Below are 25,446 nucleotides of genomic sequence, written 5' to 3'. Positions count from 1 at the left end.
ACTCCAGGTTCCTTCACACCTTGACTCAAAGTGAGGAAATGAACGTTCTCATGGGAAAAAAAAAGGCAGTGAGTTGCACACAGAATATTTAACACAAAGTTCTTTGGCAGACACCAGATAATGTATCTTTAAACAAATATCACCACGTATCTTGCTCAAACAGAGCTAGAACAATGTGCCCTTCACCAGCTGCAAACAGCACTGAATGCCCACCAGAGCCAGGAGTAATTCAGCCACACAGAGAATAACATCCACTGCCAAACCACCATAAAATAACATCCTGTGGTTATCAAATTGGTATTTGGAGAAACGTTAGTGGCACGGCCACTGAATGACTGGCTGGGTAGGCTACGAGAGAAGTGAGCACCATTTGACTTTCAGAGCTGCCTTTCTGTTCTTCCTTGTGTTTCAAAATACCCTATATGGCCAAGCACCAGTAATTCTGAACTTGTAAGACTCATCAGTTGATTCAGCAAGTGAAGTTCAAAGGAGCAGGAAGCTTTATTGCAGACTGATCTTCTCCCTGCCTAGAGGTTCAGATTTTGGCCTAGACATTATACACAGAGTGCCCCGATTCGTTCCAGTTAAACAAGGCAATCAATTATTCTTACAATTAAGAAGAATACACAGCAGAGGCTGGCAGTCAAAGCAAGGCAGTGCTTCTGGAGTTGGTGTCCTGTTAAGAATACCCTTTTCAAACAGTGTACCACTGTGCTATAGGTTGGCTTCCATATCTGTATTTACCACAGGTGAAAGTCACGGATCAACGTGCCAACTGAAAACTGAGTTATAACCAACACTGTCTCCCCCAGTCATACAAACAACAGCATATCAGGGCCAGTAACTCCACCCTTAGTAGCCATGGGGCTGGAGCAGCAGGGTATCTTCTCAGAGAGAAGGGACAGCCATTCACCAGGCTCCTTCCCTTTTCATATACACTTACTCAGTTCCTTCAAGGGAGGAGAGTTCCATGTTACTGGCCTCTAGCCTATTAGACTAAGAAATCAGGAATCACAAAGTAATACAAAGTTGAAAATGAAGTTCTTTGCATCTGCAACGAAGTACGGATTGCCACTCAGTCTACACTCTCAGACCAACGGCTTAATACTTGATGAAAGAGATTCCCCCCAACCCCAGCTGGAATCCTTAGGCTCAAGTTATTTTAGACAAAGAAAGAGAACGTTTGTCTCCAAACTTGGGAAAGAATCAGGTGTAATAGGAATCTGGTGGACCACCTTCTTTAAGGAGAACACTAAGCTGTGTGGGAAGAGACTGTCCATTCCTTGGCTGCCCTGGAATTTCTTACGTTATGTCCTTCTTTCTCGGGGGTCGGTGAATGTTCCTCACCACGCACTTCACCATCCATTCAATTCCCTCGTTCACTCCTTTGCTGAGGAAATAAGACAAGCAGGCAAGATTAAAACACAAAAGCACCACACGTAGGCCCTAACCGACCATTCACAAGAGAAAGTGAAGGGTCCTGCCCTGCACATAAGTGCTGACATTACCATTACTGCTTCTCATACATCCAAACAATGGGAATGGGATTTCTTAATGTGGCATTTAAAATCCATCTTTTATTTCTCTGTTGTTTCCACAGGTCTATGTCCAACCTGATGAGTCACCAACCCTGGGGAAACCTTGAACATTAAAGCACTTGACAGTCAGCTGGTTTGAGGTTACTTGCTGTAAGTCCCAGACTAGTTGTATCACATATTCCAATCTGGCTCCAGCTTTCTGTGCTGGGGTCACCAGGCAACAAATTGGTCTGCACAGCTTCCCAGACAGGACTTCTACCAGTATTTTTATTAGTGCAAACTCAAAATGAAATTTTGCAAGGAATTTCCACACAGATCAAAAATAGAAGTGTTTGCATGAAAGCCACAATGGTAAAGGTTGCATTTCATAAGATTATTATCTAATACTTCTCTTCCAGTCAGTGCTTAACCATTGTTTTTGTTGTTGTGGTCATTCATCTGCTTAACAGCTTTTGGTTCTTAGCCATGCAGACAGCAAAGATCTTTCCCATGGTTTAAGAAGCTTTACTTTTCCAGTAACTTGTATTATATTACAGCTTTGCTGTGACATTGAAAAAAAAAAAGAGAAGCAATCTCATAGCTCTGGATTCAGTACTTCAGGTAGTAATTCAGCCAGGAGTATTTCTAGCCATCTCTCACAGTACTTTTGCCTTAATGCCAATAACACTTTTCACACAAGAAGCAGAAGTGTAGCCAAAGTACTGCAAGGCACAATGTGCAATAATGATGCTAAGATGCTGAGAACTGAGTAGCCTGGTCAAGGCCAAGGCATGCAGCTGCACAGGCATGAAGAAGTACCCCAATCCCCCAAATTTTGGTCTGTTCTAGTCACTGTGTCTTAAGCCACATGCTTCTCTGGCATATTAGAGACAGCTATATATATTATCTATACAACAAAGCCTATCTTCACACCTAATAAAATGAAAGCAAAAGCATAACTCCTCCACCAGCAATGGAACACCATTCACTGCCTTAGCAGTGTCATAAACAGCCACGTTTTCAACTGACTTACTGCATACAAGCCTGGAGCTGCAGCCAATGAATCACTGCAAGGATTATTGTGCAGGGGGAGGGAATGACAAAGGAGAACCATCAGCAGCTCCATAAGCCCCACCATTCTGCACCTGTGAGCAGACAGGGCTGGTACTTTTCCTAACATTTCACAGAAGGGATTTACAGATGGAGTTGCTGACCTGGTGCAAGTTCAAGGTTCACAAACATGTGTCTGTCACTGCTGGGAAGGAAACACAGCTCCCTTTCCATGGTTACTGCACTCTGTCATACTTGCATGGCACCACACAGATGTTCTGTTAACCAGAACATCATCAGTTCTCATACTCACCCAGTCAGAGCAGAGCAGGCTTGTGTTAGGCAGTCTCTCTTCCCAATTTTGTTAATGCAGTCACTGAAGGCTGTTTTGATGTCAGGTATTGACAGACATGTCTGCAAAGAAAATCAAAGAAGAGCTTTCTTTCTATGCTACAGGAGACAGCAAACTACCAAAATGAATCCACAGTTCTGCTCCAGCCAAGATGGCACAATGATGTTAGGTTAACCCCCCCCTTACACACTAACACAGCAAGTTGGCATCTTTCATTAAAAAAAACCACGTTTTTTCAACTTCTTTTCAGCAATCACAAAACAAGCACGTCCTGTACACCCTCCAGATAAGCCCTGCACCCTGCCCCTGCCATCACACACAAGTTCTGCCGTTCCAGAACAGCATGGGAGTGCAGCTAGTCAACAATCCTTTTTGAAATGGTGTACCTAGCAGAATCCCAGCCATGCCAGCTTCTGCAGCCAACCAAATGCCAGTGGCCTGTGAGACATGCACTCTCAGAACATCTCCAGTGCTATTCTTCCTGAGTTCTCAGTGTACTCTTTGATGTTAAAGGCACAGGCTCCCTGTACCTGTTTGTTTGCATTTCACACATGGAAGAAAATGCTGATGGCACAGAATGCATTTCCTGGATCTTGTTGTCACTTCACCTGATGGTGATGATGCAGCTCTTGCAATTCTGTAGATTTCCTAAGAGATTACTGGGAAGTGATTTTAAAATATGCAAACAGGAAAAATCAAGAAATCAGCACATTACGTTCCTGACAAAACTGCTGGTGATACCACAAATCCTTTATTCTTAGTGTTATGAGACAAGCAAACTTGCCCTACTGACACTGAGTTTTGTGCTCCCTGAAGACAGGAACTAGGCACCAGCCTTTAAATCCTTTTTTGATCTCAGTGCTCAGATGTTCTCAGAAGCCTTGGACAATCCATTTAAGCACTTCTGCTGGCCATGAGCCCAGCTCTCTTCCTCTTTCAGTGAAGAGATTTTAGCCCCTCAGCGAGGCTCAAACACATGTTTTAGGCCATATGTTTACTCTAATGCATCAGCTCCTTGTGAGTCTTGAGGATTAAGCCACATGGAAGTATGTTTTGAAAGTAGAAATGACATACAAATAGGAATTCAGCCCTCTGTAAGCCTGGGTCTTAACTCAGCAGAAAGATAGAAATCAATGATACCAGCAATCCCTTTTGCAAAATGCTGGTTCTGGAGAAACTTGACAGAGAAAACTGATGTGGGGATGACAGCATGAGAAATAAGCAAATCTCAGTGCTTGTAAGGGTTCTTAAGAAATGGCTTGAGAGAAGCTCAATGACACCCAATTCACACAGTGCCTTGGAATTCAGAACTGTGATTTTCCACTGTGAACTCCTAGAAACCCTCAGTTGTGCAACTTTTGATGACTGTATTTTCTTATGACCTAAGTCCAAACCTTCTGTTGCAGTCAGTGAGATGGACACTGTGTCCAGAAACGTGACTTACCCCATGCACCAAAGCCACAACAACTTATTTCAAGACTTTTGCCAAATGAAAAACCGTGAAATTCACAAAGATGACCTGTCATCAGCATGATAAATAGTAAAAAAACATATATATATACATATCATACACTAACTTCACAGGAGTCAGCCTGGACTTGGGAGCTGGAATTCATACCAGTAGGCATGGAAGATGGGTGAGAGGTCACTACCAAACCATCAGTCTGCTCAGGTTTCTAAAACACGCAGCTTATTTTCTGTAAGACATTCACTGCCAACCAGGAGCATCTGAGCTTCTCGTGCTTAGGAGAAAATGTCAGCTGTGGCTTCCAAGTTCCTCTCTTTTCCTCCTTCCTATCTCCATTACAAAACAATTGTTTACAGATATGTTTTGTCTCCCAGATGAAACCAGAGAGCAAACTAGGGAAACTGGATCACATAAACAGCGTAACATTACAATAATAAAATCCACAGATGACCTTTCTGGAGTGATGTTCTCTACCACACCAGAGGAAAATCACAACTCGAGGACTCAGATATCTATCTCCACTTCCCCTAAAGACTGCATTCAAAATAGCCATTTCGTGCAGGCTCTCTGAGACACAGTCATACCAGGACAAAGCCTCAAGTATGGGTTTCCCAACCATCTCCAGGGGAACTGGTAGAATGGAACTAGAAAAGGAGCTAATAATAGTAAGGTAGAAAGCCCACATGAAAATACTGAAGAGAACAATAATGATTCTAACTAACCTGGCCTACATTCTGCACTATGTTCTTTTCTTTTTGGAAGCTTATTTTAAATTAAAACTGATCTAACAGAGAAGCTGCAGTATTTCTTCAGTTGGAATTCAGAACAGCCATCGCATGGAAGGTTTGATTTCCAACGTCAGTATCACAAAAACAGAACGTGAGGAGTCTTCAAAGACATGCTGCAGTCAGCACCACTCCCCTCATTTCCTGAAGACACAGAGAAGCCTTCCAATATTCCATGCATTCCAAACTAAATTCCCAACATTTATCATACAACCAGGAGTGCCAGGCCTCCTCCCAGAGGTGTGACACAACACTCCATTTCCATAAGTTCATTTTTCAGCTTGCTTTTTCCAGTATTTTAATAGCTTTCCTAAGTGAGGCATTCTGCTCCCCGTTTTATAGCTTAGAAACGCAGAGTTTAAAGGTTTTTAAATGCTGCAGTCACATCAAAACTGCAAACAGAAAAGTCTTATTTTGCTGTTTACTCAGCAGTGAACAGGTAAAGCAAAATGGCCTAATATTTCCAAAAGTGGGACTCTGACTTAAGAGTCCACATTAAACACTACCTATCAGACACTGATGCCCTCAGCAAAGCTACAGCTCCTTCAGAACAAACAGAAGCAAACCCAGCCCTCTCATGACACACATCTGACTCAGCATTTAATCAGCATTTCAGAATGGTCTAGTATTGAAGCTTCTGCTAAACACAGAGACTATTCCTGGTAAAAGAAGATAGAAAAACTGGAAATTTGTGACCTGTGATGGAATTCCACCTCCTGAGAATGCCAAACATCACTCATGCTTGGCAGGCTGTATGGATGCACCTAACCAGAGGGTAGCAGTGGCTACTAACAGAGGAATTTCTTCCTACAAGCAGTTTAGCATCAGAGACAAAAGAGCCCTCACACCACAAGATTGCGTGCATTTCAAGCACTGAGTCTAAAACTTTCTTCACTTGTTCTTCAGAACATTAATCTATATCAGAGTTTGGAGGCATCACAACACAAGTATTCTTCTGACCTTTATAAATGTAACCAGCCAAAATTATTTTTCACCCACAAATACCAGTAAGATTAAGATACCATTCATCTTCCCTCATTATGATCTGTGTTAACAGCAAGGAATGCTGGGGGGAATTCTTCACTCCAATTACATGCCTGGAGATCCACAGCAGAGCAGTGGAGAGAGAAAAAAAGACCTCTAGTTTTCTAAACCTTGCTCAAGAGAGTCTGAATAATTACTCAGAAATATGCTACAGACCCTTCAGTATTTTGTTAATAGCACTGATGTCCCTTCCCTCTGTCTTCACATCCAAGATCACAGTCTAAGTTTAGACTCCTGCATATACAATTTATATATTTCCTGAAAATAGATACACTTCCAGACAATGTAGCTTTGATAATCTCAGCAAACTTCTGTGACTGCATGAAGGCATTGAACCTGTGGACCTCTAGATCCTCATAGTTTTTACCTTGAGAGCCTGTCTCAAATGCCTCTTTGTAGCCATGTGAAGAAGTCCATTTGTTCAAGCTTTCATTGGCCCAACTTGGGTGCCAGAAGAACTGACCCCTGTGGTTTGTTCATAACAAAAAATGCATATATATGTCATAAGGAAAAGTCTCGAGGATCTCCCACGAGTGCACTCACTGAGATAGGTGTACAGTCTGGGGGAAGGAGCTGGGAAGCACTGCCATACTTTGGAACAGATACTGATCACAGATGCAAAGGCTCCTACATTCTCCTGAAAGTCTCTAGCTCCATCTAGAGATGGATCTCTCCAACTGCACAACTGGAATTCCACGTGCAACCCAGAAGTGCATGAACAAAGTTCAATAAATAATGTTTTGCTGAATAATCGAGGGGAAAAAAAACGTATCAAGATACCAAATCACAGCACAAGAAAGCCCTCCCATTTCTACAGTCTGTTTACAGAAAAAGGTTCAAATCAAATAGGAAAAGTGCCTCTGAAGTAAGCTTACCTGTGCTGCTGGGAAAGGGCTGGGAGAGAAAGAAAAAACTAAATGCAAAGCCATTATTTAAAACGGCAAGAAAGCTCAACAGATATCAGTCCAGGAATATCAAATAAATTTAATAAAAGCACAGAGCCCAGCTTCCCAAGGTCTGTTTGCTCATTATTTGCACATGTGCTAATAATCTTACCTCTACATCCTGCTTGTTAGCTAACACCAGAATGGGAACTCCTTCCAGAGCTTCGCTAGTAACCATCTTCTCTACAAAGAACAGAAAACAGAACAGAGGTTCAGCAAGTTCTGGAAGATAAAGCTGTGTGAATGCAAGACACTTCTTGCCCGATGAAGCAAGAGCCTCCTCCTCGTGTTGTATTTTCATTTGCTCCAGCCCTTCAGACTTCAACACTTCCACCTCACAAACACAGTTATTAAGCAAAGATGCAAAAGTACTACAGATGTGTCAGCAATAGGATGCAGGATCAGACACGATGGCAATGGCAGAACAGTGCCACAAAACAAGATGAAATCACAGGACTGGTACTCACCAAAGGCTCTTTTAGACTCTGAGAGCCTCTCCTCATCAGTGGAGTCAATAACGTAGATCACTCCGTGAGATTCAGCATAATACTGAAAGGATAACAGTTATCAGTGTACAAAGCAGCTAGGGCCAACTGTTACTCCTGCAGATTTGTATTTTATTTGGTAGAACTTTGACACATGTGAAAGAGATCAACCACCTAAAGCCATCTGTTTCCATCACATATGTCTGGAGAGAAGAATGGTGATAGACAAAATGTATTGCCTGTTTGCTGGCCTACTGAATGAAGCAGGTGAAGAAGCATATCTGCCCCCCAAGCCCTGAAAATCTTCTCTCTACCATCACAATCCTCATATCTAATGATAATTACTGTCTGCAAATACCAATGGAAAGACTAAGCATAATCTTTGCTGATTTTGCAAAGATACACTCAAATCATTGGCAAATTGTTGATGCTGAAGACTAAGGTTACCAATAAACCTACATGATTATTAAAGGTTCATAGTTCTGTAATTCTGAAAGAAAAAAAACTACATATCCAACCTTGTCCCAAAGAGACTGTAGCTCCTCCTGGCCCCCAAGATCCCAAAACATGAGCCGAGTTTTGCCAACATCGATAGTACCAACTAGAAGGAAAGAAGAAAAAACAATCCAATGAAAACTAGAAGAGCTCTCTAAAGCACAGACACTATGAGTGCTGGGGTGGCACAGTCTAGGGGAGCAAATCATACGCAGTGCTACTTCCAACAACAGAACAATATGTGAGGAAAAAGTGACCACTAATATCAGATAGAACCATGTCAGTACCAATAATATCAGAATCAGGCCAAAGAACTCCAGCAAAACATTACTTACCTGCTGAGCATCCCCCTGCAATGGAATATCTGCTTCTCAGGTTTTTATGACTTCCAGTTTATCTTTTCTTATAAGCTAAGCAAGTTGATTTCATTCTCCCCCCTAAACACATGGGGGTTGGGAGAGAAGACCTTCATTTGCAGCAACTATGCTGGTCTTGTCTACTCTTGAATAATTCAAACATTCAAGAACAAGCTGTTGCTGTTACTTACTGTTTAAGCCTACGGTGGTTGTGATTTTTGACAAACTCATCCCTTTGTAGTTCTTGTTAAATCGAGTTTTAGTTTGTTCAAGGAAGGTCTGAAAAGGAATGTGAAAAGGTATTTACTCTCAAACATACTATTGGCTTGGGTAACCCTGCCCCAGACCTGCTTTTTCATGGCCACAGAACCTTGTTCCAACAGATACTGCCCTACCTAACCTTGAAGCAAACCACTTTTCTTGTTCCCTATTCCCTATTTTAGTACAGGAAGAAAGGATCACAAGTGATTACAGGATTATCAGAGCTTATGCCAAATTTAAATACGAGATAAAAGTTGATTCTTTGGGAGCAGTGTCACTAAAACAAGTCATGTTTTACAGATAAAGAAAGATTGATCTACCTGCTGGAAGTTTTATCTCTGGAGATGGGGATGTTTACAACTGCACACAACCTCTATGCAATCAGCAATACAAAGCACTTACTGTTTTACCAGCATTGTCCAAACCAAGGATCAAGATGCAGTATTCATCCCTCTGGAACATATACTTATAGAGTCCGGACAGCAGAGTATACATCCTGCTCCTGCAACAGATGCCAGGAAATCATTAACAAACAGATAACTTCCAAAATTCTTTCATTCCACCACCTAAACTATTTCCAACATCAGATTAATAAGTTACATCATACAGTCATCAGTAACTATTAAGCCAGCCCTAGGACAAATCACAGACACAAGAGCAAGCATGCAAGCAGCTCAAGATCCAATGTTCAAATGCATTTAAGTGAGGGGTGATCTTACAGAGCTTAAACCTCTGGTTCACCACACAAAGCATAGCACCCACTGTAAACTCACTTCTCATTTCAAGATTTGTTTTCTTTGGGTCTTAACGGAGAGATAAAGCTCTGCTTGAAAGTAACTTACAGCACATACATGACTCAAAGAAAAGGAGCCAGTGGTATACAGATATACAGGAGCAAGAACGTGCAGGTTGCAGTCCCCTCACTCTGTTCATGATCCATGGGACAGTATTATGGGATCTTCAACAGCTGAACTGAGCTCGCAGCCAGATGCATCCCGAAGGTGAATAGGAACCCTCACGTATCCCAAACCCACCTCTCCCCAGCAGCAGCCATCTGCCGCAGCACCCACAAAACCAGCATTTGGTCACAGTGTAACGCCGTGCAGTTCGACAGCCAGCAGCACGACACTGAGAATCACACCGAGCAGCACAACCCTTGCCAGCAGCACGCACTGCCGCTTGGTGGCTTAGCACAAGGCAGACACGAGCTGCTAAAACGCAGGACACGGCGGCACCGAGCGCCCGAAGCATCGGAGCAGCTCTTTCTTTAAACACAGACTGGAGGAGGAACCTCAGGGCAAAGAGTTTCAGAAGTGACAACCTCTGAGCGGGTGAATAATGGCTCTGAAGTCAAACAACGCGGCCTAAAGGCCAGGAAAAACGAAACAACAAAACAAAACAGTGTTCCAGAGGCGAAGGGAGGGTTCGCCGGAGCACAGAGTTGTTGGGGGGAGGAGAGGGAAGGGGAGGGGGCAGGGGAGAGGGAAGGGGAGGGGAGGGGGCAGGGGAGAGGGAAGGGGAGGGGAGGGGGCAGGGGAGAGGGAAGGGGAGGGGGCAGGGGAGAGGGAAGGGGAGGAGAGGGGGCAGGGGAGAGGGAAGGGGAGGAGAGGGGGCAGGGGAGAGGGAAGGGGAGGGAGGGGGGAGGGGAGAGGGAAGGGGAGGGAGGGGGCACGGTACTGCCCCCGAGCAGCCTGGCACCGGGCACACACACCCCACAGCCGCCCAGTGAGCCCCGTTCCGGGCCCACGAGCAGCCCCAGTCCCGGTCCTCCCACCCCGGACCCCACGGAACCCCCCGCTCCACGCCGCCACCCCACAGACCTCGGCCCTCACCGCCATCCCCGCCCACCCGGGCCCGGCCGCGCTCACGGAGCCGCCCCGTATCCCCGCCGTACCTACGGGCCCGGGCCCGGGCCCGGCCGCAGAGCGCAGATCCGCACGCCCGCAGCCCCGCACCCGGTACCGGGAGCACCTCCCGTCACCCAGCGCCACCGGCGCCGTCCCTCGCGAGGCGCTCTGGGAAACGTAGTACCTGCACAGCATCTGGGGCGGGGAGGAGCTGGGGATTCTGGACTACAACTCCCAGAATGCTTTGCGACACCGGATGTTGAAGGGGGATGGCGCAAGCGCAGTAGAGAGAGCCTCGCCGCTGAAGCGGTGTTGCGCGTCGGCTGCAGGAGCTGGAAGTGGCCGCCCAGGAAGACGGAAGTGGGGGGGTCCGGGCTGCGGCCGTGCCGGGGCGGTGCGGGAGCTGAGCGGGGGGGTCCGGGCTGCGGCCGTGACAGCGCCCGGGGTCTCCGGAGACCTCCAGCGGCCCCGTGGCGGGTTAGGGCAGAGCAACCCCGAGCTCTCCGGTAGCCCTGACGCACCTCCGGGCGCAGCGGGGATTTCGCCGGGCTGCTTTACTTGTGCTCCTGGGGCATGTTGTGAGTTCCCGGAAAGGACGCAGTTAAGCACTCCTTTCTTCTGGTCGTAATGGACGAAGAGAGCCTGGAAGCAGCGATCCAGGCCTACAACGCCCAGCTGCAGCAGGTAGAGCTGGCGCTGGGGGTGGGCCAGGACCCCTCGCAGCAGTCGGACCTGATTCAGTTGCAAGAAGACTTAAAGCAGCTGATCGAACTGACTGAGTCCAGCCTGGTGGCTGTCAAAAAGAGCAAGCTGTTGGCTACCTTAGATACAAATGCCTCCTCCTCATCCCCCCAAGTAGGTGCACTGGAGCAGCGTGGGAACCCTGACAGTTCTGCCCAGGATGAGGAGTATGCTGCCTTCAAGGAAGCCATTGCTGAGCTTGGAGCTGATGATGAGCCTTCAGCTGATAACAGCGAGAGATCCGCAAAGGGAAATGAAGAAAGCAAGGAGAAAAATGAACTGAAGTGCAGTGAAGAGGAGGAAGAATCTGACAGGGAGGAGGAGGAGGAGGAGGAATTGAGTGGGATGAAGGTTAAAGCCCCGTACTACAGTTCTTGGGGGACGCTGGAGTACCATAATGCCATGATTGTGGGGACAGAATGCTTAGAAGATGGCAGTGCAGGTGTCAGAGTGCTGTATCTCTATCCAACTCACAAGTCCTTGAAGCCGTGTCCGTTCTTCTTGGATGACAAATGCAGATTTAAAGAGAACTGTCGGTAAAGGATAAAATGGAGGGGGAGGGAAGGGGGCTGATATCCTTGCTGTTGCGAAAGGCCTTGTTATTCCAAGGCAGGCACATCTGGGAATACCCATGCTGGCTTTTGTAACCAATGGGATTTGGCTATGTTTTTAAAATCTGTTGTGTATGGTAAATCGTGGCATCAAAGAGTTGGACACTTTTCTTCAGGTAATGCAGAGATGAAGTGGAAGGCCCCAGGGACAAGTGGTAGAGGTTTTTACCTGGTCATTCAAATAGCTACATTAGTCACAGATTAAAGAGTTAAAACAAAAACACTGAGGGCTGTCTGTTGATGGTGCCTTTGTTCCAGCTGCATGGAGAAGATGTAGGGTCTCCATCTTTGGAGAGCTTCACAACTAACGTAGATAAAGCCTTGAGCAACCTGATCAGGCTTTAAAGTTGACTGTGCTTTGAGCATGAAGGAGGCTGAGCTGGAATCCTGTGTGTCTGTGTGCAGTCCTCACTATCTCAAAAGATCTGCAGTTTTTCAGAGATCTCCCTAGCAAGGAAAGTTTCATTCTTGGAGGTGGGATGCATTCTTTTATTACACGACATAAATGACATGATTGTGATGAAAAATGAATGACTTCTGTAATTGAAATAATGCATGATAAACGTGTAACTACTGGTGCAGATTCATCGCTGCTGACAGCTTGTTTGCATTTCCTGTCAGGAAGGAAGGAAGGGGTTTATATTTAAAGCCTTTTCCAATGAGGTAGGTCTGAATCCTTTTCTTCTTTCCCTCACAGGTTTTCACATGGCCAGGTGGTCTCCGTGGAGGAGCTTCAGCCATTTCAGGAGCCCAACCTGAGTGCCCTGGAGGTGGGCTCAGCCTGCCTGGCAAAACACAGCGATGGGATATGGTATGCTGCAAAAATAACTGGTGAGTCCTGTTTGTGTTCTGCCAGAGCTGTGTAGAAAGATAACACCTGTGCTCAAAGAATTACAAAATATGACTATTTTGGTTGATGGTAGAGAGCTTGATGCTGTAGCTGTGGCCTTAAACTGAAAATCTGGAGGTAGTTGAGCATGTGTTCTGAGTTACGTCAGGCTTGGGAAGGGAATAGGACAGGAAAGGAAAAGGTGATGTGAGAGCACTAGTGTAGAAGGGAAATGATGGCATAGTCATGAAACGTGCTGAAAGGGAAGAGGCAGGCACTGCAGGCTCTTGCTTGCATATTAGATGATTATAGCAGCGATGTGGGAGCTCTTGATAGAGGCTTCCCTCTGTTCTGAGAAGGGAATAGGGAGGGTTTATTCTTTGACAACTGCTGGGTCAGAGGGAGTAAATCAAACTTCTTTTTAGTTCCATTTGTTGGTAGCCCATCTTTCTTCATTTTTATAAGTAAATCTTTTAAGCATTTAACTATTGTAACATATATTCCTTGTGCCTTCCTACTCTCCCTCATCATTCCCTGAAGCTGACTGTTAGAAGGCCTTTTGCAATACGTGTATTGGGGATTTACTTGCTTTTCCTTCTGTAGATATTGACAGTGGTTACTACACTGTGAAGTTTGATTCCCTGCTGCTAAAGGAAGCTGTTGTGGAAGGAGATAGTATCATTCCCCCACTACGAAGTGAAGACAGTGCCTCATCTGCTGAATCTGATGAAGACAGTGTTGATGATTCTGGTTATGCTAAAGGTGAGAGTGGTGAGGGTGTGGGAGAAGTGCTGTGTGATCTGTGTTTGCCTTCTGTCTGGGACCTGGAATTACTGTCCCGGAGCTTTCATTGCAAGTGTCTCACCTGTCATGGGAGGGTGGGTAATCTCTTTCTACGTTGCTGAAAGTTAGAGAATGTTGTCTGTTACATTGCAACTGTGAAATAAAATCTTAGTTTTGTGCAGAGGAGGAGACTAATGAAGCTTGGATGTTTCTGTGGGAGCAGGTAGAGGGCGCAACGTTTTACAGTGGAGTTCAAGCTCTTAGTCTGTTTTTCAAGTGGGTGTGTGAGCTGAGCCAGGAAGTAAAACAGGAGACTTCTAAACTCTCTGGGACCCATGTGCAGCTGTATGAGACAAGAGTAAGAGATTCCGGGCAGAGGTACTGGAACCTCCCAGTGCCTTGATGAGTAACAGCTGTGCCTGGTTTTTACTACTGGAAGCTGACACAAACAGAGCCCAGGTAGCACTGTCTCGGTGCTAGTGCCCCAGTTATGTCACAGGGACAAAGCTGTGTCCTAGAGCTCTGTAAATTTAACCTAATGGGGATTATTGGATCCCAATAACATATCATGAGCATGCTTGTCTAGAGAATCCTCATGCTAGAGACATGCACTGGAGGCACAGATTAAGTATATTATGTGCCACAGTGCCAGACTGTGCTGGAATGACATATGTCAAAAAGGAAAGAAAGGAAACGTAGAAACTTCCAGGTGATTCTGCCTGGAACTGCGAGATGGTATGTGCATTAAATCACGTGAGATCTCTCAAGTGGTGTTTGTAAAAGGTGACAGCACAGCAGGAGCAAGTAAGGCTGGAAGAGCTGCTGAATGATTCTGTGGTTGGAGAAGTACATTATATTGTGTCAGGAGGGGTTTTCATGCTCCTGAAGGTTTTGCACAGCAGCTTTGTGTCTGCGTGTCACTAGTTTGTCTTTTCTGTGCTACAGTGATAGATTCTGAAGTTCCAGAGAATGGAGAGTGGACTCCTGCATGCAGTTCCTCTTTTGGTGGCTGGGAAGCCCACACTCGTGGCATTGGCTCCAAACTGCTGGTTCGGATGGGATACGAGTTTGGAAAAGGTAAGGAAAGAAGGTTATCCTCGTGGTGAGAGCCTGACTGCGTTGCAGTCTCAGTCTTGTGATGGATCCTAAGGCTAGGTAAGAAGACCAAGATTTTGGATGAGGCAAAAACTTTGCTGAAGGGCCTGTTAGATAAGGCTTGAGATATGTGATGAATCACCCCTGGGTGGGAGCGTTAGTAGGCAAGAAGAGAACTATTCAATGGAAGTATGGGCACATGTGTGCAGCAGCCCCTGTATGGTAATAGCAAAAATTGGAGGCATTTAGAACCACGGTCAAGTTAACGATGAAAGCTGTGAGAACTGTTGAATGAGCTGTTCAAAGGCTTTAGGTAGGTAGAAGGGAACTGATCTCTGAAGCTTGTGATGCCTGTGTTAAAGCATCTTCTGGCTCTAGACATGGACTTCAAAGCCTGTTAAAGTAGCTTCTTACTACACAAATTGTATGGAGCCTTGGGGGTTTGAGGAGGCTGGGCTGCTACTTGATTCATCTCTAGTCCTCCCAGAGGAACCAAACCAGTTTTAAGAAGGACCTGGTTTGAGAAGCCAAGGATGTGAGACTGAACCTTGTTTCACAGAAACTGGCCTGGGCTTTTTATTGCATACCTTCTGCTGTAGAAGGCTCCTGCCGTCGATTTACATAAATGAGCTGTGGCTTGTGGCTGTTCCCCTCAACTTGGATGGTAGTTACAACATTTTGCACCTCAAAATCCTGTTTGCTTGTTCTAAGCTTGTCACTGTCAGTGTGAGTTTGTGGTGAGAACTGACTTGGAGAGGGGATGTCCTTCCTCGTGGTGGTGGCTCGGTGTCTCACGGCTTTTCCCTCTCAGGGCTAGGGAAGAATTCTGAGGGCCGAGTGGAGCCGGTGCAGGCCGTGGTACTTCCCCGAGGAAAGTCCCTTGACCAGTGTGCTGAGGTGCTTCAGAGGAAGAAACAGGGAAGGCTGGACCCTGGCAATTCAAAGAAATCCCAGGTGAAGGGAGGTAAAGCTGGCCAGTGCCCGGCAGGCAGCCGCAAACCGCCCCGCAACGTGTTTGACTTTCTGAATGAGAAACTGCGAGAGAAGAGCACTGGGGAGAAGGCTGGAGGTGTGGCACTGCCAGAGAGGAAGAGCAAAGAGATCTACCATGCTAGCAAGAGCACCAAGAAGGCCCTGAATGTCCGCCTCTTCCAGACCATGGAGAAGATTGAGCAAACGCAGAAGGATATCAGAGGAATCCAGCAGGCCCTGGCGCGCAATGTTGGGCGGTAGGAGAAAATTCTCTTTGGGGCTGTAGGATAAACTGATGATTTTCGCTGCATTTGGGGAGGGGTGGGCTTGAAAAGAGGTGTGGGAGGAAGGAAGGAAACTTCCGTGCGAGACCTGGGCTGAAGTAGAGAGGGAGAGCCTTTAGTGCGTGCTTCAGCACAGCTTGGACACTGGCAGATGTGTCTGGGGTCCTTTGACTGGAATTTAGGCTGTGGTAAGGAGAGGAACTCCCTGAGGAAAAGTCCCATAGTCCTTTCCTTCCCATGCCCATCTCTTGAAGCATTACTGCTGAGCAGCACAGAAGGATGTTTCCTAGCCCAGATTATGCTGAGCATCAGGTACTTCCTGCCTTCAGCAGGTGCCTTGGGCTGATCCCACAGGAAAGGGAAGACCCTCCTGGGATGGTGACAGACCTCTGATCGTACCATTCAGGATGATACTCTGCTGTAATGCTTTTTGCTTTCAGGCACAGCATTGCTACTGCTCAGTTGGAGGAGAAGCTGGCTAATGCACACAAGCAGCTGGGGCAGCTGCAGGCCCAGGAAGCCAGTCTGCAGCTGGAGCAGAAGAAAGCAGACACACATAAGAAGATGACTGAGTTCTAGTCTGTGAGGAAGGTGTTTGACTGCAGTGGTTATCCTTCCAGCCAGCCCTTGTGCTCATGGCCTCAAAGCCCGGGTGAGCTATCCTGCTCTTCTGGGTCCCAGGCTGCATTCCCAGCCCAAAAACTGGGCTGAAAAAAAAGCAGTTCCTGAAACTAGATGCTTCTGAGCTCTGCTGGGAAGAGGAGGAGCCTGTGTCCATCCAGCCTTGAACTTTGTATAAGGACTAGGTACAAGAAATACAATTCTCTGCTATCTTGCACACTTCTTTCCTCTCATCACTGCAGTAGCTGGAGTGTAGCTGCTCGGATGATAGCATTGCTGGCTATGAACCAGCTGAGGAGGGCCTTTGAAAGCCCCACATCCTGCCATCGGCTGTGGCTTGTGTTTGCAGCCAACTGGTGAACACAAGTGGAGGCAGGGTCCCAGGCACATTCTGGCAGAGCAGAAAAAGCATATGCTAGTTGAAAACAACAAAGGCACATTGCTTCAGCTGCTCTCTACCTTCTGTTCTTTGCTATGGGGTTTATCTGAGAACTCATGAATAAAGAGCAGTTTCTTATAAACCTAGTGTAATGCATAGACAGAAAACTGGCAGCTTAGAGGTGGGTACTGGGGGCCTCAAGCATCATATTTCTCCAACAGTTTCCCTGTAAGAGTATCCCTAAGACATGCTATAGCCTAACTGATTGACTTGGCATGGGAAGCTGTGTGGTTCCATGGAAGCCAAAGCTGGGAGAGTAAGACAGCAGGGTAACAGATTCCCAAACCTCCTAGCCAGGAACAACACTACAGGGAACCTTGGGCTTCCATTGTTACTTGAGTTTTTCAGTCTTAGGTGGCCCTCTAAATGCAGATCCTTTTACTAAGAAACCTCAGGACTCAGTCTCAGGTCAGACTGTGCCCTGGATGAGCACAAGGAGCAGGAGGTGTGTGTGTGCTGAGCACACAGCCCTGCCTGGGAGAGCTTCAGCTGGAAGCAGGCCAGGTGAGCTGCCCTTCCCTGCAGCGTGGTCCGTCCTCACACAGGAGGGATGTCCTCTCCCCAGGGTTGTGTTCTCTGTGGGCTGCAGCTGGCTCTTGCCCCAGAGTGGAGATGGTGATTTCATCAGACTCTCTTTCTGGTGGGACTTGTGCATTGTAATTGTATTGGTTGTTTTGGGTTTTTTTTTTAATTGTTAGTGATTTCATGCCAGTATCTTAAGGACATGTTTTTTTCTTAATTAAAAAAAAATCAATTTCCTTTTATTCTGAGTCTTCTTTTTTTCTAATGGAAAGCTTTGCTTCCTTAGTGCCACATTTTTATCTGTTTCTGAGAAAATGATGAAGCTGTCAGCTTGGGCAGAACTGCATCACCTTGTGGGGCCAGACCTGTCTGATTCACTGCCAAGATCACCAGAAAAGCTGAGGCTGAAGGAGATATGATCAGAGTTGATCTGTGATTTAGCATTACTGCAGACACACCTCGGAAAACAAAGAGCAACAGCAAAAATAAACAAGATTAATATCTTCAGGAAACCTCTCAGAGTGCCTCTTTCCTCCTGGAAAGCAATTGGATTCTGCTGTGATGGGCACAGTGAGAGGTGACGTGGGCTGCCCTGAGCACATCGCATCCGTTGGTTTCTAACTAATTTGGCTGCAATCTCTTCATTGTTCTGAATCCATGTTCTCCACACTCTGGGTTTAACTCGAGGCTTTAACAATGGCTGCTCAGTGCCCTTCCCTCCCAGATGTCTGCTCGTTTCCCACACGCAAGTGTTGAGTGGTGACAAGGATTAGTGTGCCCAGCTTAGCATGGGTGCTTGTTGGAGTGGCCCGTGACTGATGAGCTGGGCAGAGCAGCCCCTCGGGTCTGTTTTGTGTCCTGGTGCTACTTGTTGTTCTACACTTCACAATGGGATGTATCAGCCTCTTTCCTCAGTTAAGCTGTATTTTGACCCTTGTGATTTCCCACAGCTTCACTTGCACTCCCATTCACGTGGCTGCTTTCCCACGCAGGACGCATCCGTGGTGAATGAAGATTTACTTATTTTGAACTCTGCCCTTTTAAGGCTCTGCTCGTTTGCAAGGTAATGACTACATGAGGCAACCCGTTCTTTCCTTACGTTCACCTGCAGACACACAGCTGCCTCCAAAACCAGCTCTGCAGGAGCAGAGAGCGGCAGAGGGTGCTCTTGTGAGCTGGGTGCCTGCACAGCCTGCTCGCAGCCAAGGCGGGGAGAAGCCCAGCCTGCTGCTGGGTGAAACAACAAGCTCTGCAGGTCAGGAAGCGAGCTGTGGTCTTGTGCTGCATGGTATCTGCACGGAGCTGCCAGCCAAGAGCGAGCTGAAGAGGAGCAGGAGAGCTTGGATCGAGATGCTCAGAACGTTGGGGAGCACCCAGTGAGGAGTAATCCTGTGGTGTGAAAGAGACCAAGCTCTCCAGGTTGGCGAGGAAGCAGGCATGGCTGCCCTGCTGCTCTTCACGCTCACCAGCTTCTGAGTTTCTGCAAAGTAAGTGCTGCTCCCTTTCTTCCCATCTGCGACTAAAACAGGGCTGAGAAATACCCAATCCATGTGGGAACTGCGGTGCTGTTGGAGATGCTGCTGCAGCCAGCCAGACTGGACAGGCAGGATTTCTATTTTCAGCGCTGTGGAGTTGAGGCATGGGCTGGGGGAAGCAGGGAGCTGTGCGGGGCTGTGTTGTGCTGGTAGCATCGGGGCTGGGAAAGGAGGCAAAGCTCTTGAATGCAGCAGCACTGCTCGGCCCACGGGCTTGGATGGAGTTGGGCAGGAAATGAATGCCTCCGTGGTGGATGAACTGCTGAGTTTGGAAGCGAGGGGCACTGTTTTCAAGAGAAAAAGTAATAATAATCCTGTGATCTCCTGGGGAAGGGTCTGGAACTTTGGATTGCATCTGGGACAGCTCTGGGGGAAACGCTGAACTCCTGAAAGTGGGGCACTATGGAGGCTCGAGTGTGATGATTGAAACTTCCCCTCTTTCATCAACCTGAAACGATGTAAAACTGTGCTGGATTTGGGGCACAGAGGCAGGCAGGCAACCTGGACAGGCACACACCTCCTGCCTCCCTCTGTGCTGTGTTCTGGAGCGTGGCTTGGCCCACATTGCTAGTGATGGGTCTTAGAAGCGTCCATCCAAGCTTTGTGAGGTTTGGCTCTGCTGTTCAGAGATGTCGTTGGCCCTTTTCTACGCAGCCTCAATGGGAGCCCAGAACCCCTCTCAGAGCCTTCAGAAGTGCAGTGCAGGGGCTGAGCCCTCGTGCCTGCTCCTCCTTGGAAATATTCTTCAGCTTTACTAATGGCATCCCATTGTCGTGGGCAAGCTGAGTGCTGTTGACTAACAGTTATGAGGCTTTCACGTTTCGTGACTGGGGATTAAAAAACCCCTACTTCTGCTTGGGGGGGCTCTTTTTGGTACAGCTCCCCAGGGCACTGCGCTGCGTTGGCTGCAGCCCCGTTGGCCATTGCAGATGAGAAGCATCATGCCAGCCTGGGGTCCTTGTGGCAGCTCCGTGGACCCTCCTCTCATTACCATGATGTATGTGTTGGCACAGTGTTATCTGTCCCGATGAATCACGCTGGGCAAAATCGTCAGCAGCAGAACTTAATTCGACAGGAAATCGAATTTCGTTGTCATGGGGCCCAGCTGAGAAACTTGAGCTTTTTGTAACATGGCTTTTGGAGCTGAAAAACCCTCACATCCTGGAGTAAGAAGATGGGTTCAGTGTCGGTGCTGAGGTACTGTGACATGGAGCAATTCCCCCGTGCGTGTTGAGCCCACGGAGCTGCGGCCGCCTTCAAAGCACTGGGGCTGGTGGGAATGCTGTCTGCCCTGTGAGCAGAGCTGGGACCTGGTGATCCGTGCTGTTATGAGCAGGAAACTGAGCTGCACGTCGCAGTATGTTGGAGTCTCTAGCTGCTCAGACTGAGCACTGGGCTTCTTGGAGTTGGGTCTCAAACTGGTCACTCTCTGTAATGGGTAGAAGCAGCGCGCTGTCCCAGAGGGGGTTGTTCCCAATGAGTGCTGAACCCAAATGTGCCAAAGAGTGTAAAAAAACGGGCTGTTTTTTTAGGTCAAAAACACAGCGGCAACCGCAGACCTCCTCCACAGCAGAGAAGGGCAGGCAGAGTAGGTCAGAAGTGCTCTGAGTTCACTTCAGCTGAAGAAACAAGCCGGGGATGGTGAAGCCCCCGTGGGATGCGCTGTCCCCACGTGTGTTCATCTCAGCAACAGAAGATTGCCCTGCAGTCCCCATTCACCTCCAGCCACCATTCCTACATACCGCCCTGCTTAGTTCCAGAACCAATCCTTGCTCCTGCCCCGGGGGCAGCCACCCCTGCAGTGTGTGATGCTCTGTAATGAGCCAAACGAGTTCAGCCGGGACTGTCTGGAGCGCTGGGGGTATCCCAAGTCATGCGTGCTCAGACAGCGAGCAGTGCTGGATGATTAAAAGGAGGGAACAGCTCCTTCCCAGCTCTGATGTGAGCCGGTCTGCCCTGCCCGGTCACTGTCTCCGACCTCCCGTCTCCATTTCTACACGGAAATAATTGCTCTCTGGGGGTGAAGGCTTTGAGTCGGTGACGTTTCCAAAGGTGTGGGAAGTTCTCAGGGAGAGGCACCCGAGGGCATCTGTGGGGTGTGCAGAGCAAGGAGTGGCTGCTGTGATGTGGATGTGGTGGCAGCTTGGCAGTGCAGCAGTGGTCGAGCAGGGACAGAGATGATGCCACGGGGCATTCCTGGTGTTGGGTGGATGGTGGCTGCTATGAACTGCTCTGTGTTCCCCCATTCTGGGAAGTAAAATCCTCTCTGTGTCCCCTGAGTCACCCCATGACTCCCAGTGGGGTTACAGTGCTGTCACTGAGGCTGTCCCCAGTGTCCTACATGACCTCACCTAATGGTTCCCAGCCCTTCTGACCCTATGCCATGGTCACTGCCCAGCCCTGGTGTCCCCAGAGTGTGCTGACAATCTGGGATGTCTCTGGGGCTTCTCCTCTGTAAGATCTCGGGAGCAACGTGGGCGATGAATTCTGTGCTGCTCTTTTAAAGGACCCAATATCTGAACCCTCCGGGAAGGCAGCACAGCAGGACAGAAAACAGAGTCCCTGATGGACCCAGCAGCACCCAGGCAGCCCCCTGCCCAGCAGCCACACTGTGGGGTCCTGGCAAGGAACAGGATGCTGGGCATCACGTGCTGAGAACGTTATACCCCGTACATGGCCCCACTCGTGTTTTCTCTCCCCAGAGCTCGGCCCCACAGCACTCTCGGAAGCAGTTCCCCATGGCTGTGACCCACAGTGAGGAACTGCCAGGACCCCCACCCCTGGTGGCTCTCGCTGCCCTGGCCCTGCTCGGAGGCCTGGTCTACCTGTGCACCCTGTGTGCTGCCTGCCGACGGTACGTGCCCGGCCATGGGGTGTGCTTTAGGGCTGCTCCCCCCACCCAGCCCCCTGCTGCAGCCTTGGTGTGCACCTAGGGGGGAGTCCTGCACCCAAAAGAAGTGATCCTGGCTTGGGGTGAGGTGGTGATGCTGGGGGTGGATGTTGAGCAGATGGACATTGGGTGGGTGAGAGTTGGGGCAATGCTGGGGGGATGCTTACAGGGCGCTGATGCAGTGGTTGGGCTTTTGGGGTTCCTGGGCACTGGGGCCATGCACTTAGCTGGGTGTGCATGAGCCCCCACTGCAAGAGGGGCAGGGGATGGGTTTGGGGTCACCACCACTCAGTCCCGCTTCTCCCACAGCCACGGCAGAAGGAAGAAGGTCCCTCCAGACGGTGTGAAGCTGGTGGACGAGGTAAGGGTGTGCGCAGGGTCAGGGGGGGAGCTCTGGGTGTCCTGCTCTGACACCACGTGTTTCCCCATCGCAGTCCCTGCTCAGACAGACACAGCTGCGCTCGCTCAGCAAATCGGACACGAGGCTGCATGAGCTGTACCGCCTGAAGGCCAGGGACAGCAGTGAGTGCCTGCAACCCCCGAGCATCCCACCCCACACACCTCGCACTGCAGTGAGGTGACCCCATGTCCCATCTCCTCCCTGCAGACCAGCGTCCGGCCAGCCTGGATTTCCCCCCCTCCTCACTGCCCCCCGACTCCCTGCACAGCTCCGTCCTCCTGCACCGTCAGCTGCCCCAGATCCCCGGCCCTGAGCCCCCGGCCCCTGACCAGACCTACTCCAACCTGCTCTTCGCCCCAGCTCATCGCACACCCCCGGACACGCTCTATGAATGCCTGGCAGTGGGGGAGGACGATGCTCCTACTGCCACCGGGACCCCAATATCCCCCCCCCGGGTTGGGCAGGGGGCTGCTGACTATGCCTGCGTCCGGAAGGTGAAGAAGATGGTGCCAGAGGAGCAGGAGGGGGCTGTGGTGGGGCCCTCTGCAGCCCCACAGTGCTGGGAGGGTGCAGGCCATGCGCCTGGTCTGAAGGTATGGCACGGGGGGGTTGGGGAGGGGCATAAAACCATTCCCATAATGCGTGTGTGTGGAGAGGGGCGTGCAACGGGATGTTCTACTATTCCAACTATGGTTTTTTGGGGGGGCAGGATGGAGCCCAGATGCATTTGGGCGATGTGCAGAGTTCTGTCCTGGGTGGTGCAAACAGCGGTGCCCATGGGTATGAGGGTGCCATCATCCTACCAAGGCTGTGGGGGCCTAGGGATGCTCAGGGGTTGGGAGGGGAAGGGGGTCCCAGGTTCATCCACCTCCAGACCATCCCCTTCTTTCCACAGTTGGAAGAGATGTACTCAACGGTGTGCAAAGCCACCAAGAAGAGGAGCCACGGCCCTGCAGCATCCCCCAGGGACAGGGGGGCTGGGCAGCCACCCCCATCCCATGAGGAGCCCCCACCAGCTGCCTGCTGGCTCACGGCCCCCCCCGAGCCCTGCTATGAGGCCATCAACGACAGAGCCTGGGCTGCGTGCGGCCCCGAGCCGGACTATGAAGCTGTGGATGTTCGCTGGAAGAAAGCAGCGAAACGGGACCGGCCAGGGAGGCCCTCCCCTCAGGACAACCTCTACGAGAGCGTTGGCGATATGTGGGGAGGGGAATCTCGGGGAGGTGCTGGCTGGACCACCACCAACGGGCTGCAGGTGTACATCACCAACCTATAGCAATCCCAGCACGGGTGGGAGGACAGATGGATGGATGGATGGATGGAGGTTGGGCACTGCGGCTCTGCCTGGTTGGTGTGGATGAGCACACCCCTGTGCCAGATGGTGGCTTGTGTCCCCGTGAGCTCTGTATATAGTTTACATTACTTTTCTTTAAGCATCCTTGTCCCGTCCCACCTGAGCGGGATGCCCGGCACTACCTCGGGTGTTTCATGGGAGCTCGGGTCATGGCTCGGGGCCATTGCTGTGAGCCAGCCCCAGGCATGGGCTGTGGGAACAGGACAACCATCTGCAGGGATGCTGGGGGGGAACGAGGCCCTTCCAGTGCCAGGAGCCCCAAGCAGCTCCACTCCATCTCCCAGTGTCCCTGAGGTTACTGCGGGATGGCTGCACGGTCCCCTGGCACTTTCGTCTCCACATCCATCACTTTTTGGGCACATGTGACACCTCCACGAGCAGCACCCTGCGAACCCATCGCTATCATCCCGCTGGTGAGAAAACACCCTTCAACTCCATCCCAAATCCTCACCCGCGGTGGCACTGGTAGGATCATGCCAGGCGGTGCCGAAGCCCACCCCAACACAGGAGGGGGAAAGAAGGAAGGAAACCGTGCACCCACCTCCCCCGGCTTCGCCCTGGATGGAAGAGCTGAAATCCTAAAACGCAGTGCTCAGCAAAATGCCGGGGACGTTCCGCCCGCCGTGCGGGGAGGAGCGGGGTGCTGGCGCCGGGCTGCGCCGCGTGCCAAACCGCAGCGTGCACAGAGCACAGCCGGCCCCATCCCCTGCGAGATGGGAGCCCGATAGGAAAGGGCACGGGGCGGTGCACGGCGATGCTGTGCCCGTGGGCTCAGTGCTGAGCTGCTGCATGTCCCTGCCCCATTTTCCCCACCTCCTTTTCCCCATCCCTCTTCCCGCATCCCTCTTTTCCCCACGTCCCCTTTTCTCCATCCCCCGTCTTCTCCTTTCCCATTTTCCTCATCCCCATCCCCTTTTCTCCAATCCCCCCCCACCCCTTTTCTCCTCCCCACCACGAGCTGCACGTTGCACAGCGCAGTGCTGGATGCCGTGTGCTGTTGCACGCTGTGCTTCACGCTGCATGGTGCTGGATGCTCTGCTGCGCACCGTACCGTGCTGCACCCCATGCCCCTCTCCAGCCCATGCAGCCCCCGGCCCTGCCCCCAGCACAGCCCCCCCAGCTTGTGGGGGCTGTCTGTAACTCCATACAGCCCCCAGTGCCCTACAGCCCCACGTCCCGCACAGCCCCATGCTGCGCCCTATACCCCCCTTGTGCAATGCACCCAAGGTGCTCAGTTGCACAATGAGGGGTTGATCTGCTCCGGTGTTAACGATTAACCCAAGTGGGGGGCGGCTGGGGGGAGCTCCTGTCCTGCTCCTGCTGCCCCAACCCCCCGCAGTTGCACCCCGTCTTTGCTGATTAACTGCCCCCACTGCACCTTTACTGCACACCAAGGGGCAAGGGGCCACTTGGGCCAGGCATGTGGGGCTGCTGGGGGGGTATGTGAGGGGGGGAGACAGACACATGGACTCTGTCCTGGCCTTCAGCCCCCAAACCAAGCAGCGCAGGGCCAGGACAGCACCCAGGGCTCGTGGCCCCACAAGCAGAATATGGATAATGCCAGCCTAAGGACTTGTGCACCCCATAAATGCAACCACCCCACAAACCCTGTGCACCCCCTGCAGTTGGGCCCCCAATGTACCCTGTGCAACCACGCACTCTGGGCACCTTGTGGAGCCAGGAGGCTCGGGCACCCCATAAACACAGGTACCCCAAGAGCTCTATGCACCTGTGCAGCCTTTAGGGGACCCCAAAAGTTATCCTGG

General features: G+C 49.9%; 3 protein-coding genes across 3 annotated transcripts; 2 read left to right on the top strand and 1 right to left on the bottom strand.

The window, feature by feature from the left end:
• Positions 1–270: 270 nt before the first annotated feature.
• On the bottom strand, positions 271–9,259 carry ARFRP1 (ADP ribosylation factor related protein 1). Its single transcript, XM_065754172.1, has 7 exons — positions 9,160–9,259; positions 8,688–8,775; positions 8,164–8,246; positions 7,628–7,709; positions 7,273–7,343; positions 2,881–2,981; positions 271–1,390 (listed from the first exon to the last, which is right to left on the bottom strand). The coding sequence occupies exons 1-7, from the start codon at positions 9,250–9,252 to the stop codon at positions 1,303–1,305; spliced, it is 606 nt and encodes a 201-aa protein (XP_065610244.1). The 5' UTR covers positions 9,253–9,259; the 3' UTR covers positions 271–1,302.
• A 1,889-nt stretch (positions 9,260–11,148) lies between these two features.
• ZGPAT (zinc finger CCCH-type and G-patch domain containing) lies at positions 11,149–17,734 on the top strand. The gene is made up of 6 exons (XM_065754648.1): positions 11,149–11,881; positions 12,654–12,787; positions 13,389–13,547; positions 14,514–14,645; positions 15,475–15,892; positions 16,360–17,734. Exons 1-6 carry the CDS (start codon positions 11,232–11,234, stop codon positions 16,496–16,498), a joined length of 1,632 nt encoding a protein of 543 aa, XP_065610720.1. The 5' UTR covers positions 11,149–11,231; the 3' UTR covers positions 16,499–17,734.
• A 971-nt stretch (positions 17,735–18,705) lies between these two features.
• Positions 18,706–24,024, top strand: LIME1 (Lck interacting transmembrane adaptor 1). Its single transcript, XM_065754023.1, has 6 exons — positions 18,706–18,988; positions 21,739–21,890; positions 22,236–22,287; positions 22,361–22,448; positions 22,534–22,919; positions 23,222–24,024. The coding sequence occupies exons 2-6, from the start codon at positions 21,775–21,777 to the stop codon at positions 23,600–23,602; spliced, it is 1,023 nt and encodes a 340-aa protein (XP_065610095.1). The 5' UTR covers positions 18,706–18,988; positions 21,739–21,774; the 3' UTR covers positions 23,603–24,024.
• The last annotated feature ends 1,422 nt before the right edge of the window (positions 24,025–25,446 follow it).

This window comes from Cyrtonyx montezumae, unplaced genomic scaffold (genome assembly GCF_038088225.1).
Source record: "Cyrtonyx montezumae isolate F1298 unplaced genomic scaffold, pur_monq_1.0 scaffold_9, whole genome shotgun sequence".
NCBI lineage: Eukaryota > Metazoa > Chordata > Aves > Galliformes > Odontophoridae > Cyrtonyx > Cyrtonyx montezumae.
Note: the sequence above shows the minus strand (reverse complement) of the source record. Positions and strands in the feature narration are given on the sequence as shown.

Coding starts and splice junctions, on each gene's coding strand:
- ARFRP1 (XM_065754172.1), bottom strand. CDS start 9,252: ATGTATACTCTGCTGTCCGGACTCTATAAGTATATGTTCCAGAGGGAT. Junction 8,776..9,159: donor TGGACAATGCTGGTAAAACA/GTAAGTGCTTTG, acceptor ATTCCTTTTCAG/ACCTTCCTTGAACAAACTAA. Junction 1,391..2,880: donor GCCTGCTCTGCTCTGACTGG/GTGAGTATGAGA, acceptor TTATTTCCTCAG/CAAAGGAGTGAACGAGGGAA.
- ZGPAT (XM_065754648.1), top strand. CDS start 11,232: ATGGACGAAGAGAGCCTGGAAGCAGCGATCCAGGCCTACAACGCCCAG. Junction 13,548..14,513: donor TGATTCTGGTTATGCTAAAG/GTGAGAGTGGTG, acceptor TCTGTGCTACAG/TGATAGATTCTGAAGTTCCA. Junction 15,893..16,359: donor CTGGCGCGCAATGTTGGGCG/GTAGGAGAAAAT, acceptor TTTTGCTTTCAG/GCACAGCATTGCTACTGCTC.
- LIME1 (XM_065754023.1), top strand. CDS start 21,775: ATGGCTGTGACCCACAGTGAGGAACTGCCAGGACCCCCACCCCTGGTG. Junction 22,288..22,360: donor GTGTGAAGCTGGTGGACGAG/GTAAGGGTGTGC, acceptor TCCCCATCGCAG/TCCCTGCTCAGACAGACACA. Junction 22,449..22,533: donor CCTGAAGGCCAGGGACAGCA/GTGAGTGCCTGC, acceptor TCCTCCCTGCAG/ACCAGCGTCCGGCCAGCCTG.